The following is an 18,126-nucleotide window of genomic DNA, read 5'->3' as shown; positions in this document are numbered from 1 at the left end:
AATCAAACAAACTGAAGTTCTCCGGACTAAGATATTCACGCACAGACCACCCAGTGCGAGACGTGCGCGGAAAAAACAGTACTGTGTGTCCAAATGACACTAAGTATGCTCTGAGTGTTGTGTTGCCTGAGGCTACTTAGAGCTTCGAGGTCTGAATGCGAGAAAACCCTAGAACAGGTCGCCCTGCAGGTTTTATCCAGACCCAGGACCCGGTTCCCTCATTACTCACGCAGTTGTTAATTGCATTCGGATTTGTGGGTGGAGCAGTGACTAGGCGCACGTAGAGCCAGGCCCGCACACATGCGCAGTGTGTAACCCCGAAGCCAAAAGGGGGATGATTGAGGGCAAGATTTTTCTGTTACCAAGACTTCCCTTCCTCGAATCCAGCAACCCTGGCTGTCCTCATTTCTGGCCAGGGAATCTTACATCTCTTGATGTAATCCCACTGTTCCTTCTGGGCCACTCCAGTAAGTCGGCTGCCAGTACTCAACATGGCGGCAGGCCCCGAAGCGGCGCAATCCGTCTATGGGCCTCCTTCTCGGGGGGCGGGGCCCTCCGCCGGGGCGGGAGTCTGGGGGGCGGGGTCTGGGCCGCCACCGGGCGCTGGGCTCCCGCCCCCGGCCGGGCCTTAGTGGCTGTATCTCCTGTTCCGGCGCTGAGGATCACGCTGGAAATCGCGGGAGCTGAGCGTGGTGAGGTGGGGCCTCAAGGGCAGGCGGGAGGTGCCCGGGTTAACGGTCCGAGGCCTAGAGACGCGCCCGTGAAGGGCGCCTTAGGGAATCCCGTTGGAGCAGCGGCTTCCCGTTCCCCGGGAGGAACCTGAGGCCCAGAAAGGGCTTGGGACCCGTCCTAGGGATTCCGGCCCCTTGTCTCCGCGTCCATCTGCTACCACCACTCTGGGCTCCAGCCCGCGCAGCAAGGGATCTTCCCGACCCTCGTATCCAGCAGCTGCGGAGTCTGGGGGTGTCAGGAAAAGGCGCTGTGCTTTGCTGCGCGCGTCTTGCTCCCGGCTCCCAGAATTTTGCGGCTCCCTCTGCCCTTGGGGCTTTGCACGTGATCTGTCCTAAAGCCCGATCGCACCCTCCGCCCCGCTCCGGAACTCTGGTTATTCGCGACTCAACTCAGATATCACTTCCTTGGAAACCTTTCCCCAGCGCTTTCTGCAGGCGCTGTTAATCCCGCTGTTGGGTTTTTGAACTCGTTGCACGGAGTTATTTTCCAGCCCCTCTTGTACACCCGTGCACTTGGGGCGTTATGCCTTGCCTTTTTCATCCCTGTGTAACAGAGTCTGGCATATGATGGTATTAATAATATTTCCTAAAGTCACGAAGCGTCAAATGCGACTAAATGCATTACATGTGAAGGCCCGTTTAATCCTCACAGCAATTTCGTAAAGTGGGTTCTATGTCTTCACATTTTATGCATGAAGAAACAGGCATTCGTAGATCATTTTGCCTAGAGTTCCACAACTAATTAGTGAGTGGAGCTGGGAAATGAATTCTAGGCTGTCTGTCCCTAGGGCATGTGATAATTTCATCGAATTGCCTTTGGGTTTGATAAATGTCTATTGAATTGGTTTTTACTTTAACCCCATGTGTTATGGTGGCCAGTTATGATGTGCATTTGACTGAGAGGGCTTGGAAAGGAGAATTGGTGTTCCCAAATACATAAAGTGAGTTTGCGGCAAAACCCCAGGCTAGAACCTACTGCCAGCCTCTGTTCCTTCAGGCACATCTACCTTTCTTTTCTCCTTTTCCATCAGAGAGCTGCAGACCTAGGTCTCATAATTTCACAGCCTTTAGAAAGAACCCCTCACAGAGCTGTGATTTCATATTTCATGATTTAGGAGGCAGCTTAATGTAATGGATTAAGCCTAGAGTTTGGAAGCACATTGGGGTTTCATGTTTGCTCGGCTACCAGTCATTTATATTCCTATTTTTGATACTCATTTTCCTTGTCTGCAAAATGAAGGCAATGATCTTATCTCAAAGGCTTTTTTTGTGAAGATTGAAAATAATTGTTTTGAGAGAGTAAAGTGCTATATAAACTACATGATCTATTTTTTTACCTTTTAGAAGTTTATAGAGCTGTGAGCATTTTGTAAGACCATTGGTGATGTGGATCATGTTACCTAATGCCTTTATATTCTTTCAGTCAGTCAAATATTTAATGAGTACCTGCTATATACCAGGCACTGTTTTAGGAGCTGGGAATATAGCAGTGAATAAAACTATTCTTGCCCTTGGGAAATTTACATTCTGATAAGTATATTACACATAATAATCAGATAGGGACAGATAACACATGGTTAAGTAAATAGAAATACCAGTGTGTGTGGAGAGGTGGTGGTATTTTATATTTGGTGGTTAGGGAACAACTTTAACTGAGAAGGTGACACTTGAACAGAGATCTGAAGGTTGTAAGGGAGTGAGTGAGTCAAGAAGATAACTGGAGGAAGAGACCCAGAGATGAGTGAGTGGCTTGCTATGTTCCAGGCACAAGCAGCAAGGAGGGCTGTGTGGCTGGGGAGGAGTAGGAAATGAAATTAAAACAATTGGAGGCTGGGATCAAATAATTAGGAGCCCGTAGGCTCTGAGGATGATTTTGGTTTTTCCTCTGAGTAGCCATTGGAGGGTTCTGAGTTGCATAATCTGTCACTGTTTTAAAAGGATCACTCTGATTACTCTGTTGAGAAGGAACAAATTCTAGAATCAAGGGTGGAAGCATGACTGTCTAGGAAGCTTTTGCAGTAATCCAGATGTATTTTCTATCACTGGGCAAAAAATCACCCCCAAACTTAACAACTTGAAATAGCAATTGTTATCTCCTACAGTGTGGATTAGAAATCTAGGAGTGGGGCACAGTCGGGTTAAGCGTCCGACTCTTGGGTTTTTTTTGTTTTTTTTTTTAAGATTTTATTTATTCATTTGACAGAGAGAGAGACAGCCAGTGAGAGAGGGAACACAAGCAGGAGGAGTGGGAGAGAAAGAAGCAGGCTCCCCGCGGAAGAGCCTGACGTGGGGCTCGATTCTGAGCCGAAGGCAGACGCTTAACGACTGAGCCACCCAGCTGCCCCCCGACTCTTGGTTTTGACTCAGATCGTGATCTCTGGGTTGTGGAATCTAGCCCTGCATGGGGCTCCTGGCTTGGGATTCTCTTTCCCACTCCCTCTGCCCCTCCTGCTCGCACTCTCGCTCTCTCTCTCAAAATAAATAAATAAATCTGAAAAAAAAAAAAAGGACCCTAGGAGCAATTTAGCTGGGTGTTTCTGGCTTAGGATCTCTCCGGAGATGGCAGTCAAATTGATGGCTCCTCTGCTCCCAAGATGTTTCCTTGCTGCTGGACCTTTTCATTGAGCTGCCTGAGTGTCCTCAGGACGTGGTGGAGAGAGTGGAGAGAGAGGGGCTGTAGTGCCCTTTATGACCTTTTCTTGGAAGTCATTTCTACTTTATTCAGCTTCATTAACTTTATTCCAGTTCCTACTCAAGGAGAGAGAATTAGGCTCTGCTTCTTGAAGGAAGGAATATCAAAGAATTTGTGGGCGTACCTTAAAGCCACCACACCAGGCAAGAGAGTGTGGCTTGGCTTAGGATGGTGGTGGTGAGGGGTTGAAAAGTGATAGGATCTGGTAGAGCCAACAGGATTTGGCGACAGATTGGTTACAGGATGGGAGAATGGAGTAAATATGACCATAGGCTTTGGGCTTGAGCAGCCAGAGGATGGAATTGCCATATACTAAAATGGGGAAGGTTGGAGGAGCAGAAGTTCACTTTTGCACAGGTTAACTTTGAGGTGCCTGCTAATTTTTTGTGTTTGGAGTAAGAAACAAATTGCCTTTGCAAACAAATATATATAGTTTCTTTGCTCAGGAAGTAAAATGTTGTGCCCTTGAGCATTTTTCCTTTTTTTGCTTTAAGTGACAAATTCTATTTAATGATACTAGTGCCACCTTAGTCTTTGCAATATATACACCTCCAAGTCTAGGTGGTGTTGCTTCTATTTAAACTTGATTTAAATACCCCTTCTGGAGTGTTTCAGGTGAGGGGAACTAAACATAATGTATATCACTCTTCTCTCACTTTCCACCCTAGGTTCAGAGGTGACTGCCCTTCCAGTCTGGTTCCTAGCAAAAGCAGGAGGTCAGTCTTGCTCATGTCTGTATCACTGTGGTAGACTGAGCTCCAATTCATGAGCATTTATGGGATAAATTAATGCATAAGAGAAGTGAATCTTTCTCCTTTTCCTGTCTATTCAGTGCTTTGCAGTTTACAAGGCCCACTGGCATCCATCATCTCATGTGATTATGATCCAGGTTGTTACCATTTGCCAACTACTGACCTTTTCCTTTTCTGGGGGGACACTGAAACCTACCTTTCTTTTTTCTCTTTTTTAAAAGATTTTATTTATTTATTTGTCAGAGAGAAGGGTGGGGGGCACAGCAGGGGGAGCGGCAGGCAGAGGGAGAAGCAGGCTCCCCGCTGAGCAGAGAGCCCAATGCAGGATTCGATCCCAGGACCCTGGGATCATAACCTGAGCTGAAGGCAGATGCGTAACCAACTGAGCCACCCAGGCGTCCCTGTTACCTACCTTTCTTGTGGCGCTGTGCTAGTTTGTTCTCTGGCAGATCTGACAGAGTGTTCCTAAAACAGTCCTAAAGTGCCTCTTGAGGAAACTCAGAACTAAATCTCAATTTCAGAAAGATTCCTGATATAATTTTTCTCTCTTCGCTCCCTCTTTTTATGCTTGTTTTAATGAATTTTAAGTTTTATGGGGATTTTTTTTGTTTTAATCATGAAACACTTAAATCATTTTTAAGATAAACTGTTTTTAAAACAATTTTAGATTTATAAAAAAATTGCACGAAACAGAGAGTTCCCACATGCCCTGCACCCTGTTTCCCCTATCATAATACCTTAATTCATATGGTGCATTTGCTACAATTCCAAATCATTTTTTGAGGTAAATGGAGCATATAAGTAAAACATGAACAAAATGAAGTTACTGCATTTCTGGAGGCCTCAGTTTCCTTATCTATAAAACGGGAGAATTGAACTAAATTTTTAAATATAGCTAAAATTTTTAAGTTATCTACTGAAGTGAAATAATCCTATAATTCTAATATAATTCCACTTCTTTACTGGAGTATTACTGTCACCTTCCCAAATAATGTAGGAGCCTTTTTTTTTTAAGATTATTTGAGAGAGAGAGAGAGCACACATGCACAAGAAGGGGGAGGGGGAGGGGCAGAGGGAGAGGGAGAGAGGAAGCTGACTCCGTGCTGAGCGCAGAGCCCAGCTTGGGGTTCGATCTCACAACCCATGAGATCATGACCTGAGCCAAAACCAAGGGTTGAACGCTGAACTGACTGAGCCACCCAGGCGCCCCTACATGTTAACAGCAGCCTTAGCCTCATCCTAAGAGAGGGCTTAGTATGAGAATTCTGGGGACTGTGGCAGAACTGCCTGTAGAGATAATAGGTTGAACTATACGACGTTACCATTTCTGTAGGTTAAAAAGTGGGCAAATATTGGCAATTTTGTATGGTTCAAACAAAATGGGGGGGTAGGAATTCCAAGGAGGGAGAGGGAGCCCTTGGGACCTCTGAGCCTCCCACTGGGTGCAGGAACCCAGCCCCAGCCCTCACAGTATTAGGAGAGAAAAAGGTCCATCAGGTCCCTTGAAGCAACTCAGAGCTACTTTTGTTTTGCTTGCGGTGTTGGCAGCAAGAGTGGTTTCCCAGCAAGTCTGTACCTTCTACACGGGGAGAGACGGAGCCAGCATTTCACACAGCCGCGGTGAACTGGTTGACACAGCCCTGGTGGAAAGGAAGGGTAGAGAAAGAGGATTTTTGGAGTGTGGGGGAAGACTGCACTCACCCGGGTTAGAGGCTAGGAAGAGGCAGCCCAGAGTTTTGGTGCCGCTCTACTCTTCCTACTTAATGCACTTTCTGTATGGCCTGCCACAGGCTCTACAAACTCAGCAGTCTTCTGTTGTCCAGGAGGTGATGTAAATTAGTAAACTGTGTTTTCCCCTGTAACTCTTAACAAGAAAATCAGCAGCGCAAGTGCAGTGATAAATGACAACTAAAACCTGCTATCAGAGTGAGGGAGAGAATAGGCGCTGGGGTGGGGGGGTGCGGGGGGGGTGGAGACTGGTGAACTGGAGAGCAAATGCCCTATCTAAGAGGGCAAACACTCGTGACTGCAGCTGCTTGTTGCCTTGTAGGAATGCGGGTCACGGGTCACTAGAGATTCTGATTTTCCAAAGGAGCCAGAAGTAAGAATTAAAAAAAAAAAAAGATTTATTTACTTATTTTAGAGAGAGAGCACAAGTGGGAGGGGCAGAGGGAGAGGGAGAGAGAATCTGAAGCAGACTCCGAGCTGAGCACAGAGCCTGATGCAGGGCTGAACCCCATGACCCTGAGACCATGATGTGAGCCAAAACCAAGAGTCAGCCCAGGCGCCCCCAGAAATAAGAATTTTTTGTGCATTCTCCCAATGGTAGATGTTCGTACCTAATTTGAATTCTGAAAAGCTTGACGTAGGCCACATAATGGTGGAAAAGAACGAGCCAGCCACATTTGTAACCTCTGCTAAGTGTTTAGGTCTGCCTGGAGTGAAGCCCACATGCATTTCTTCAATGTACAATGACCGAAATGAATTAGATAGCTTCTGCTTTTGAGGAATTCACAGATTAGTAGAGAAGATAGACAAGTAATAATGATAAAATGTAATATAGTAATTAGACTCCCTCTATATTATATGTAGTTATATATATATATAAATGTCTTATATATATAGTGTCGTATATGTAGATATAAAAGTGATTAACTCTTCCTGAGTACATCTGGGATGACATGATAGGAGGTGGCATTTGAGCCAGGGTGTAGGAAACAGCTTGGTGCATTAAAGGGATTTGGGGCCCCTGAAACTCCCACTGTATATGCAAATGTTAGATTTGCATTTGCTGTATATACCACTTTCTTCAGATGTTCACACTGATGGGCTGCTGGCTGGACCAAGAGGGCAGCTCTAATATTTTATTTTCTTGATAGTAATTGGGAAAACAAATATTCCTTAACCCTTCTGGTGGGTGTCTCATGTCTCAGGGTTAATATTATGAGAACTCTAACCTACCCACCTCCTCCCAGGGTATCGTGTGTTTCAGAGACCTCAGAAACTCAGAGGTCACATGGCTGGGCGCCCTCATTTTTAGATGAGGGACTGCAAGGGAAATGGTATGTCCGAGATCACAGAGCCCATTAGAAGCAGAGCTTGAACTGGCACCCCAGACTCTTCTTGACCACTATGCCTCCCCCTCTCCTGGGTATCTCCCAAGGTCTCTGCTTAGGCTGGTGTCCCCCCACCTCCCCATCTCCCTTCCACCCCTATGGGTGGCCCATTGCCCTCTTTTGGCCCAGCTCCTGCTGGGTGAGGAGGTTTGCTATCCTACTGAAGCAGATTCCTCCCTCCCCACCCCCTCCCACCGCACCCTCCACTCTCTTAATGGATCCCTAGCCTAAAATGCCTGCTACTCTGTTTCTCTGTCGGAGAGTCAGACTTGCTTGTATTCAAATCCCTAATCAACCTAATGCCAACAGTATGAACTTGGACAACTTGTTTAACCTTTTTAATTTCTTAATTGAGGCTTAACCTTTGTAAGCTTCAGTTTCTTCATCCATGTACAATGAGTTATTATATTACTACGCTGAAGTACGATAGGAAGGCATTGGAAGGTTTCAAGATTCTTGTGACAACAAAATGACCTAGTGCGAGTAAAGCACTTCACTGTGACTGACCCATAGACATACTTGACATGGATTAACTGTTTGATGATTCACACGGTTCCCAGACTACCAGATTGGGCTAAATGCCCTTCCGCTGTTTTCCCTTACTGTCCTGTAATGTCTCTGTTGGGATTACACGGACTACATTGTGTTGTGATTGTGTCTTTCTCTGCTGCTAGACTAGAGACACCTTCAGCCGTTCCTTCCACAGTTGGTTATTTGGCACTGTGCCAGGCACCAGGGACGTGGTGGTAAACCAGGTGTTCTTGGTCTAGTGCGGAGTTCCAGAAGGCGTGCCAGAAAATACTGGTCCTCTGAGCTTGTCTCGTGGTCCAATAAATTTGGGAAATGATGCTTAGCGCCCCCCCTTAGAGATTAGGGTCCATGTTAGTATTTTAAAGGCTCTGATGGGTCCTGTAGTAAAGGAACCCACTTACTTTACCCACCCCAGCTTTGCCAGACCTAGTGAGTATTTGATGAGTAAATTTGAATCACCTACACTTTCCTTTCAGCTCTTCTGTGTGCTTTGGTCCCCAGCTCAAGAGGAGGTCAGGTGGCACAGCAATGACTAGAGACCTTACTGGGAGTGAGCAGCCTCTGGCTGGATAAGGGTCTGTGGGCTTACCAGTCTGGTGCTCCCATGGAGACGGGAGGCCCTGGGTTGAACGATATGAAGCCCCAGTCACTGCAGCTCGTGCTGGAGGAGCAAGTACTGGCGCTACAGCAACAGATGGCAGAGAACCAAGCAGCCTCCTGGCGGAAGCTGAAGAGCTCCCAGGAGGCCCAGCAGAGGCAAGCAACCCTCGTGAGGAAGCTGCAGGCCAAGGTGAGGCAGCGGCCCTTGCACGGAGGCAAAGAGAACACTGCCGAGAGCTGGGTGCTAAGGTGGGGTAGGGTTCCAGGAGACAGACCATGTGGTGGGAATGTCCCTGAACAGCCTCTCCTGTGATGCTCACAACTACTCCACAAGACATCTGTCCTGTCGCTGTTAAAGATGGCGGTCACCAGAGCTACATGTGTTGTCTATGTTTGCTCTCCTAGGCTAGGCTAGGACCTGGCCCTGTGTTTTCTGATTCCACAGCCTGTAATCTCACCTCTCCAATACAACAGGCATAGAGAAAGTATTCTTAACTGACCAAATAGAAACGACAAGATGTATGGCCTTACCCCACTGTTATCACCCAGGCCCTGTTCACAGCAGGTTTGCCCAAAGTCCTTTGGTTTGGGCTGTTTGTATGAGCCGTGGCCATCACCCATACCCTGCTCTGTTTGCCTCAGGTGTTGCAGTACCGGACCTGGTGCCAAGAGCTGGAGAAGCAGCTGGAAGCCACTGGGGTGAGTGAGGCTGTTTTGTGTTTCCCCACAGCCCTCAGTAAACATACCTGAGGGGGGTTGGGGTGTGATAAGGCCGTGTTTGGTGGGAGTCTCTCTCTCTTCCACCCCTGAGAGCTTTATCCCACAGATACTTTCATTGGATTGGCTATTCCAGGCCTGTCAGACGCCAACCCTTGGCTCTCTGAGGACAAAATGCAGCCTCAGGAGGTTTAATCTGACTGGAAAGGATGTGGAATCAGAGGGAAGAAATGCATTTTTCCTCCAGAAGGTGTCAGTGTTTATCTGTCTTAGACGTGGGCCTTTGCAGGCCTAAACATGTTTGTGACAGAGGGATTTATTTGTGCCGTTGGCTGGGTAGAACTGGCTTTGAAAAACCCATTACCTTTGTTCCAGCTCCCTCTCAGCACCTTCTCACGTTACCCTCAGAAAAGTTCTCTCAGCAGAAGGGAAGAACCAAAACTTACTGAGCACCATTCTATGTAGGCCAGGCACCATTAGGCATTGTCATATAATGTTCTCACTCAATCCACAAGGCAATTTTCTGAGAGGAGCGGTATCTCCATTTTGGAGTGAAGACTTTGTGGCTCAGAGAATTTGAATAACTTCCCGAGGTCCAAAGCTCTATCTTATGCTTGTTGGATTGAACGCTCTTTTCACTACCCAATGCCATCTTTCAGGAGATGTCACTGGTTCACTTTTGGAGAAGGGGATGCCATGGATTTACCTTCAGGATGTAGTGATTGAGAAAAGAGGCATATTGCTAACAGGAGAGAAGGAATAAAAAGCGGGTTGCTGCAGAAGGGGGCATAAATGAATTGATGGCATTCTCTTCATCTCACCGTCATCTAGATGGTGTTCTCTTTGGAGGTAAATAAGACTTGTTTCTGTCTGGCTAAGGGACCAACCCCTCAGAGGTGGGAAAATGTGGAGGAGCCAAACCTGGAGCAGCTACTGGTCCGATTGGAGGAGGAACAACAGAGGTGATGAACCCCAAGTTCTCTGGCGGGGGTGATTCTGGTGGCCTGTGGGTTAAGAAGGCGGAGGGGGCACCTCTGCCCTGAGCACTAACATGGCTCAAACCACGGACCTCAGCCTTAGCCCTCCCAATTCCTGGCAATGGAAAATTCCAGTGTTTGTCATCTTACTCTGAGAGGTCCAAGGTTTGGATCAAGCCTTTATTTTGCACTTGCTCCTGCCCCTCCCCAGTGCAGGTGTGAGAGTCTAGCAGAGGTGAACACCCAGCTTCGACTGCACATGGAAAAAGCTGACATGGTGAATAAAGCACTTCGGGAAGATGTGGAAAAACTGACAGTGGACTGGAGCCGAGCCCGGGATGAGCTAATGAGGAAGGAGAGCCAGTGGCAGATGGAGCAGGAGGTAGGAGGAACAGGGGGCTGGAACTACAACAGGAGGGCTTGCACTGTGGGCACCAGCCTGGTCCGTGCTGGACAAGGGTCCCTTCAGGATCTGGGTGGAAGCTGAGTTGTTGCTAGAGTCCGTGGCCCTCCTCCCCACTCCGGCTAATGGCTTTGCCCTGCTTTGGCTCTCGGCTGACTTCTGTCCTTACCTGCCTCGTTGAGGTTTTGTTGACAGGTGGCATGACTCTCAGAGCAGCTCTGTTCCTGCATGAGGGGCTAGCTTCGGTTCTAGAAGGATCTGAAAGCTTGCTGACTCCCCTCTTCTGGAGGTCTGCATATCTAGATGCTAAGGAGGTAGCTGTTAAAACCGAATGAGAAAGAAAGACCAGATACTGACCCTGGGGAATTTTCAGATCCCAGCGCAAGGAAGTGAATGTTTCCTGAGCCTTTGCTGGGTGCCAGGTACTGTGCCAGGCGATTTACATATGTTAGGTCACTTGTCCTCATCGTAAGTCTGTGGTAATAATGGCAGTAGCAGCTACTGTTTATCTTTTTCTGATCAGCTCAGAGGAAGGTCATATGGCATCTCAGGCCCTTTGACCTCTTGAATACCACTGCTAACTTTATTAAACTCTTCAGCGTGACCTGAATACAGACACCCGTTCATAAGCTATCTCCCGTGAGTCCCTCCTTTCCTCCCCGGAGTAATCAGGAGGAATCCAAGACTCCTGTGCTGGCAAAAGACAGTCCTCTGCCCTTTGATATGACCTGGGTTTCTGAACACACAGTTCTTCAAGGGCTACCTGAAAGGGGAGCACGGTCGCCTTCTTGGTCTGTGGCGGGAGGTGGTGACCTTCCGACGCCACTTCCTGGAAATGAAGTCGGCTACCGACAGGTTAGTGTGGAGATAAGAAGGGAGGTTTGCCCCTACGGATTCTAGACTTAGGACAGTGGGCTGCGGGGGACAGGGGTTGGGGGGTTGGAAGAGTTTGTGGGGAGGGATAATATTGTTGGATTCAGGTGATTTTCCCCAGACCCGCTCCTCAGGCTTCACTGGGCCTGGTCTCCGTGCTCCCTTCCCTACTGGAGTCTGCTCTTTCCTTGCTTGTACTCAGAGACCTGACGGAGCTCAAGGCTGAGCATGTGAGGCTTTCAGGGTCCCTGTTGACCTGTTGTCTGCGCTTGACTGTGGGCACCCAGTCTCGCGAATCTGATGGATCTGGGAGACTGGATGGGAATGAGCCAGCCCAGCTGCTGCTTCTACTAACCAAGACCCAGGAGCTGGAGAAGGAAGCCCATGAAAGGAGCCAGGAGTTAATACAGCTGAAGAGTCAGGGCGATCTGGAGAAGGCTGAGCTGCAGGATCGGTGAGACGGGGTGGGGTCTTGGGAAGGGGTTGCTGAGGGTGTTGACTCCCTTAGGGAGGTAGAGAGAGCTGGTGGGGGTTGGGGGGTGTGAAGAACATTCCTCCCACCAGAGGTGAAGGAGAGGTGCCAGAGGGAGTCTGCTTTGGAACCCAGTGCCACAGTTGGGGCCATGTCACTGCCCTCTGCCCCAGACTGTCTTGCAGCTCAGTTTCTCTCCTGTTGATTTATAGAGCTGTGACTGTCGTCTGTCAACACCAAACTACTCCCATTCCCAGAACAGCCAAGCTCTTCCATGCTTCCCTGCCTTGGTACATGCTGCCCTTAGCCTGGAACGCTTCCCTCACTTCTGCCTCCACCTCATCCTTTAAAGCATGGTTCTGAGAAGCCTTCTTTAACCCCCGTAGCCTATTAAATTTCTATGCCCTGGTGTGGTCTTTTGACCTGCTCGTTACAGCATCGATGTCACTGTTTCTCTCTGATTATTTAGCTTTTTTTTTTTAAAAAAAGATTTTATTTATTTATTCGACAGAGATAGAGACAGCCAGCGAGAGAGGGAACACAAGCAGGGGGAGTGAGAGGAAGAAGCAGGCTCATCGCGGAATGTGGGGGCTCGATCCCATAACGCCGGGATCATGCCCTGAGCCGAAGGCAGACGCTTAACCGCTGTGCCACCCAGGCGCCCCTGATTATTTAGCTTTTTAAATTTTTTTTGGTTAGGTTCTTCTATTTTTTTGGATTATGATAAAATAGACTTTTTTAAAATAATAATAAGAAGGGCAGGGACCTAAGCAAAGAGCCCCATTTGAATTTCCAGACAGGTTTGGGCTTATACCCCACGGCTAGGGTTGTGTCACCACCTATTGGTGGTGTAGGTAAATAGCAGTTTGTTTTGGTTTTGGTTGTGAAGGCAATGGGAGCACAAGGACGGAGGCCATGTGTTAGTAAGTCTGTCTCCAGTGCTTTGCGCTTCATCTGCCCTATAGGAACATTCAGTGAATGTTTGTTGGAAAGTACAATGATTAAATGAATGGCCATACAGTGAATGAAGGCTCTTAGAGATGGCACAGAATAAAATTAAGACGAGGAAAAAAAAAGAGTTTTAACTCCTAGATAACATTCGTTCAAGAAATATTTATTTAGGGGCACCTGGCTGGCTCAGTAGAGCATACAACTCTGGATCTTGGGGTCGTGTGTTTGAGTCTCACACTGGGTGCAGAGATTTCTTTAAAAAAAAAAAAATCTTTAAAAAAAAATTTATTTAGCTACCCATATAATACCAGGTACTGAACTCCAGGATATAGGATTAAGTGACAGAGTTGTGTGATGATTTCCCTGAACTTTGAGGTTAATATCACAGAAGTTGACCATAATCTCCTCCAAATTGCCCCTCCATTTTCCTTATCAGAGACCCTTGGGCTGGAGGGACCTTGGGACTGTCCCATGTGGCAACTCTGATATTCTTATTGGCTTCAGGGTGCTTGACTTCAAGATCAAGCGGGGCTTGGAAGGGCCTGGTCCAGGGCTTTCCTTCAGCTCTCGGGCCCCCAAACACGTGTTCCAGCCTTGAGATGTGGTAAATCCCTGCATGTGTCTGAGTGGCTTTTGACTCCTCCCCTTCCCCCCAGTTCAAGGTCATAATGTCATGTGGTATTCAGAGAGTGCAGGGTCTGGGGGCGCCCAGGTGGCTCTGGGGGGGCTGCAGTGGGAGCGTCTGTTGGGGCTGGGGTGTGCTGCGTGGTACTCTGTCTACCTCAGTGGGCCGCCCCCATGACAGTGCTGTGCTCTTCTCTTCAGGGTGACCGAGCTCTCTGCTCTGCTGACCCAGGCTCAGAAGCAAAATAAAGACTATGAGAAGATGTTAGAGGCTCTGAGAGAGACAGTGGAAATCATGGTACATGACCCTTTGTTCTGGAAAGGAGTTGGGAGTGGGCCTATAGGTTTCTTGTCCTTTATGGACAGATGATGCAGGATACCAGTTAAATGTTCCTTGATAAAAAATTGATAAATGTTGGCTGAATCTGAAAATTAATTAACTCATTCATTGGTAAATACTGTGTACCGTCCCTGCTGTATTCCTGGGGAAACTGCAGTGATGTGCTTGCTCAGGGTGTCCTCATCAGAGAGAGTGGGACACGCATTACAAGGCACACTGACAAAGAATGGGGTTGTGTGAGAGTCATATGGGAAACAACAGACGAGTATGGCAACAGCCAGCTTGGAGAGAAAAGGGCTTGAGGAAGACATGATGGCTGCCATCACAGATCTGAAGGACTGACATCAAGGGAAAGAGTTGGCTTATTTAACGTTTTCCAGCCAGCCCAGGCAGTGTCGGCGACTAGAAGCTACAGGATGGTAGGGTCTGTCTAGCAGCGAGAGCTGCTCAGTAGTTGAGAGTCTGTCCTGTGCGAGAGTGAGGTTTGTGTCCCTGGCTTCTCCTCTGCCAGAGAGGTTATCAAAGGGACTCTGTAAGGCTGGACTAGTTAAAACCTCTGGCTTGATTCCACATTTCCTTTTGTTTCTAAGAATTTTCAGATCTCTGTTTTTAGGCAGATCCTGAATGACCATCCACACGCAAACCTCTAGTCTTCTTATCCAAGCTGGGATCAGCAGGGACTCAGAGTTGTTGATGCCTTTTGGGTTCCCTTTGGCCAGAAATTTGCAAATTCAAATGTCCGCAGTGCCCAGATAACGCCAAAGAGTGAAGTGGGCTCAGTTGGAAGGATTCTGGCTGTCCGGCACTGTCAGAGTTGTTTTTGAGTGCAGTAGGGGACACTTGATCTCAATATTAAGGAAACGATGAGGCGTCGTAGGGACCGCAGGGCCCCCAAAAATACACATCTTCTCTGGAGGAGGCAGCCACTATTCAACCTCAGGGAATTACTGCCGTGTAGGAATGGGAGCTGGTGTGGCCCATCTGTTAACTTTTTCAGAAAAGCCAGAAAGTCAGAATTTCTCAATTCATAAAATCTCTCAAAGTCTCTCAATTTGTATATGCCAGTTCGAGTTTTGTGCAGGCCAAAGAAAACATAGCTGCAGGTCTGTGTCTTTAGGCCTTCACTAGCAATAGGATCAGAAGGAACTGAGGAAATCTTGAATCTTCAGGTTCATTGCTAGCTCTAGGGCTAGGGGTTTCTCTGGTCTAGCCTTAGGTCTCCGGCATCAATTTGCTGTTCAGAGACAGCTGCCGTCCTCCCTCCTCTGATAGCTGACATTTACTGAGCGTTTTCTTTACTCCAGGCACTATCTTGAGTAATTTACACGCATCTTTTCCATTTAAGCCTCAACACAAACCTGTGAAGTAGTTGCTGTTAATTATTCCTTTTTTAAAGAGAAAAGAAGCTCAAAGAAGCAGTTGCCTAAGGTTGCCAAGCTAGGATGTGACAGAGTAAGAACTCTAATCTAGGCGGTCCGGTTTGGAGCTCTGATTCACTTTCTCTGAACTCTTAATCACCACATCACACTGTCCTCAGAGTCCTGGGACAGGAGTAGCATTCACGTGTGGTCAGGGAAAAAGTACAGTTGACCCAAGAGACAGAATGAGATTCTGGTTGATTTGGGGGCTTGAACGGTAGATACTTCTGCGAGTTTGGCTCACAGCTCTATCCTGTTCCCTGTTCAGGAGACAAATCATGCAGAATTAATGGAACATGAGGCATCTCTCAGTAGGAATGCCCAAGAGGAGAAGCTGTCTTTACAGCAGGTGATCAGGGATATAACCCAGGTACTGGTAAGCCTTCTGTTTGTGGAAACCCGGTCATGGCTCACCCCTCTACAGGCCTCTGTGTCCTCTTAGTCATGCCTAGATTTCCACCCTCTGAGATGTTGGGTCTTTGAGGAATGAGTTCTCAGAGTGTATTTGAAGACTGGCACCCGAAGGGGTAGCTAAGCATTCACGTGCTGGTCCTGCCTTCTGGAACAGGCCCTCTTCCTTATTTCCAGCTGCGAGTCTCAGGCCAGTGGCTGGATTCTGGTCTTTGTTATGTCGGTATCCTCTCCTTTCTTCATTTCTTCATTTATTATTACCTCTGAGAGTGCTCTAGCCTTGCAGCTAGTCCTAGGTTTGGGTGACCAAAGGTGAGTAGTTGGAGGAACCAATCCTTTTTGTTCTTGGACACTCTCCTCCCACCTGCAAGGGAGAGGACGTGAGAAGGAAAACGTCAGGTTTGTCCAGGATGTAGTGTTAGTTTTTTGTGTGGACTCTAGGCCTTGGTCAAGAGGGTAGTGACTCTGCTGTGTTGGATTTCAGGTCATGGTGGAAGAAGGGGATGATATGGCCCAAGGATGTGATCAAGAGAGCTCCTTGGAGTTGGACGCCAGTGGCCTCTCCTCCCAGTTTGATTCCCAGGACCCAGACCAAGCCCTTACTCTGGTGCGTTCAGTGGTTACCCGAAGACGCCAGGCTGTGCAGGTGAGGACCCCACCATTCCTCCTCAGCCGCGGGTGTGGATGTCTGAACTGATCTGTGCCCCGGGTACCCTCCTTGCCTGGACTGCCCGTTTCACTCATGACCAGTCATGAAGTGGTTGGTCAACAATCCCAAAGTGTTCATTAGAATCTCTCGGTGTCTGGCCAGTTGTGCTCGTGGCTAGTGGGCACATTCTGTGTGCCCAGTGGTACGCTTCACTTTGCATGCCATCTTCGTATAGCATTACGCAAAGATAGGCAACGGGAGCCCTGGGAGACCGTGGGTAAGTGTTCCTGACTCTAAGGGTCCCGGCCACACTTAACCATCTCCGTGACCGCCCCCCACTGCACGTCTGAAGATGAAGGACCCTGAGACTCTAGGCACCACTGACGCCTAGTCATCTCTGATCCTCTGCCTTCTCGGCTGGCCACGTTTCTGTTCTTAGCTGACCCTCGCCCAGCCCCGCTCTCAGGCTTCTGACACCCCTCCTTCAGTCTGCCCTCCTGCTCACCGTCTCACTTCTGTCACTCCCTCCACAGGACTTAAGGCAGCAACTTTGGGGCTGTCAGGAAGCTGTGAGCTCCTTGCGGCAGCAGCATAATCAGTGGGAGGAGGAGGGCGAGTCCTTGAGACAGCGGCTGCAGAAGCTCACCGGGGAGCGTGACGCTCTGGCGGGACAGACCGTGGACCTCCAGGGAGAGGTGGAGTCTCTCAGCAAGTGAGCAGGGGCCGTTCGTCCCCCACTCCTCCCTGAGGAGGCTCAGTCCTCATCCTGCCATTTACCCACTCCCTGCCCGTTTCTGGTTGCCTGCCCTTCCTTCCCGACACCCAGGGCTGTCCAGGGCTGTCTTGCTTTGTGTTCTGCTTATTCCTGCTCACTCACTTTTGAGTCTTTGTGATGATTAAAAATAAAAACAAAAACCGTTTCCTGCTCAAAAGGGAAGATGAGGGGTGCCTGGGTGGCACAGCAGTTAAGCATCTGCCTTCGGCTCAGGGCGTGATCCTGGCGTTCTGGGATCGAGCCCCACATCAGTCTTCTGCTATGAACCTGCTTCTTCCTCCCCTACCTCCCCCTGCTTGTGTTCCCTTTCTCGCTGGCTGTCTCTATCTCTGTCGAATAAATAAATAAAATCTTTAAAAAAAATTAAAAATTAAAAAAAAAAGGGAAGATGAGATTTTAAAGGACACAGACATCTCTCTCCTTGGATCCTGTGATGTCTGCTTCCAGGAGGGATTTGCAGTGCCGGGGTTTCTGCTCATCTCTGGTCTGCTTGTTGCAGGGAGCGGGAGCTCCTGCAGGAGACCAGGGAGGAGCTGCAGCAGCAGCTGGAGGTGCTGGAGCAGGAGGCGTGGCGGCTGCGGAGGACAAACGTGGAGCTCCAGCTGCAGGGGGACTCGGCTCAGGGCGAGAAGGAGGAGCAGCAAGAGGAGCTGCACCTGGCTGTCCGGGAAAGGGACCGCCTGTAAGTGTGCCCGGTGCCCTCCGCCCTGGGGCTTGATTTTCCCTTCGGTTCCACACCCCCTTCCACCCACTCCCATCTCGCAGAAAGTGGAATACGTGGAAGCCTGGCATGCGGTGGGTTTGCATTAGCTGACGGCTCCTTCTTTTGCAGAAAGATGAATACAGAAAGTTCACCCAGGCTTTGCTGAGCACCCCTAAGAGCTGAGACACTGTGGGGGGAGAGAAACAAATAAGACACAGGCCCTGATCTCAAGCAGTTTGCTGTCTAAAGGGGAGAACAGACATGCACATAGCGAACTGTGGCATGAGGCCAGATGATGTATGAGTGAAACAGAGCCTCCAGCTGGGGCCTTGGGGAGCGTGGCAGCGACAGTTAATAATTGAAAGCCTCATGGAGGAGAGGGTGGCCTTTG

At 48.6% G+C, this 18,126-nt stretch overlaps 1 protein-coding gene across 11 annotated transcripts in view; it reads left to right on the top strand.

Moving 5' to 3' along the window:
- Window positions 1-559: 559 nt before the first annotated feature.
- CEP250 (centrosomal protein 250) overlaps window positions 560-18,126 on the top strand; it is a 44,961-nt gene continuing 27,394 nt past the window's right edge. The window contains exons 1-13 of one of the 11 annotated variants that reach the window (XM_034641809.1): window positions 636-697; window positions 4,092-4,139; window positions 8,324-8,612; window positions 9,065-9,121; window positions 10,019-10,101; window positions 10,333-10,498; window positions 11,268-11,374; window positions 11,595-11,846; window positions 13,641-13,737; window positions 15,466-15,573; window positions 16,093-16,254; window positions 16,791-16,969; window positions 17,532-17,714. In XM_034641809.1, the coding sequence (XP_034497700.1) occupies window positions 8,427-8,612; window positions 9,065-9,121; window positions 10,019-10,101; window positions 10,333-10,498; window positions 11,268-11,374; window positions 11,595-11,846; window positions 13,641-13,737; window positions 15,466-15,573; window positions 16,093-16,254; window positions 16,791-16,969; window positions 17,532-17,714 (1,580 nt within the window). In that variant the 5' untranslated portion in view covers window positions 636-697; window positions 4,092-4,139; window positions 8,324-8,426. Of the gene's footprint in view, window positions 698-4,091; window positions 4,140-8,298; window positions 8,613-9,064; window positions 9,122-10,018; window positions 10,102-10,327; window positions 10,499-11,267; window positions 11,375-11,594; window positions 11,847-13,640; window positions 13,738-15,465; window positions 15,574-16,092; window positions 16,255-16,790; window positions 16,970-17,531; window positions 17,715-18,126 lie in introns of those variants that run through there. The other 10 variants (XM_034641805.1, XM_034641806.1, XM_034641808.1 and 7 more) reach the window with 10 other exon arrangements.

The sequence above is a fragment of the Ailuropoda melanoleuca genome, chromosome 13, assembly GCF_002007445.2.
Source record: "Ailuropoda melanoleuca isolate Jingjing chromosome 13, ASM200744v2, whole genome shotgun sequence".
Classification (NCBI taxonomy): Eukaryota; Metazoa; Chordata; class Mammalia; order Carnivora; family Ursidae; genus Ailuropoda; species Ailuropoda melanoleuca.
Note: the sequence above shows the minus strand (reverse complement) of the source record. Positions and strands in the feature narration are given on the sequence as shown.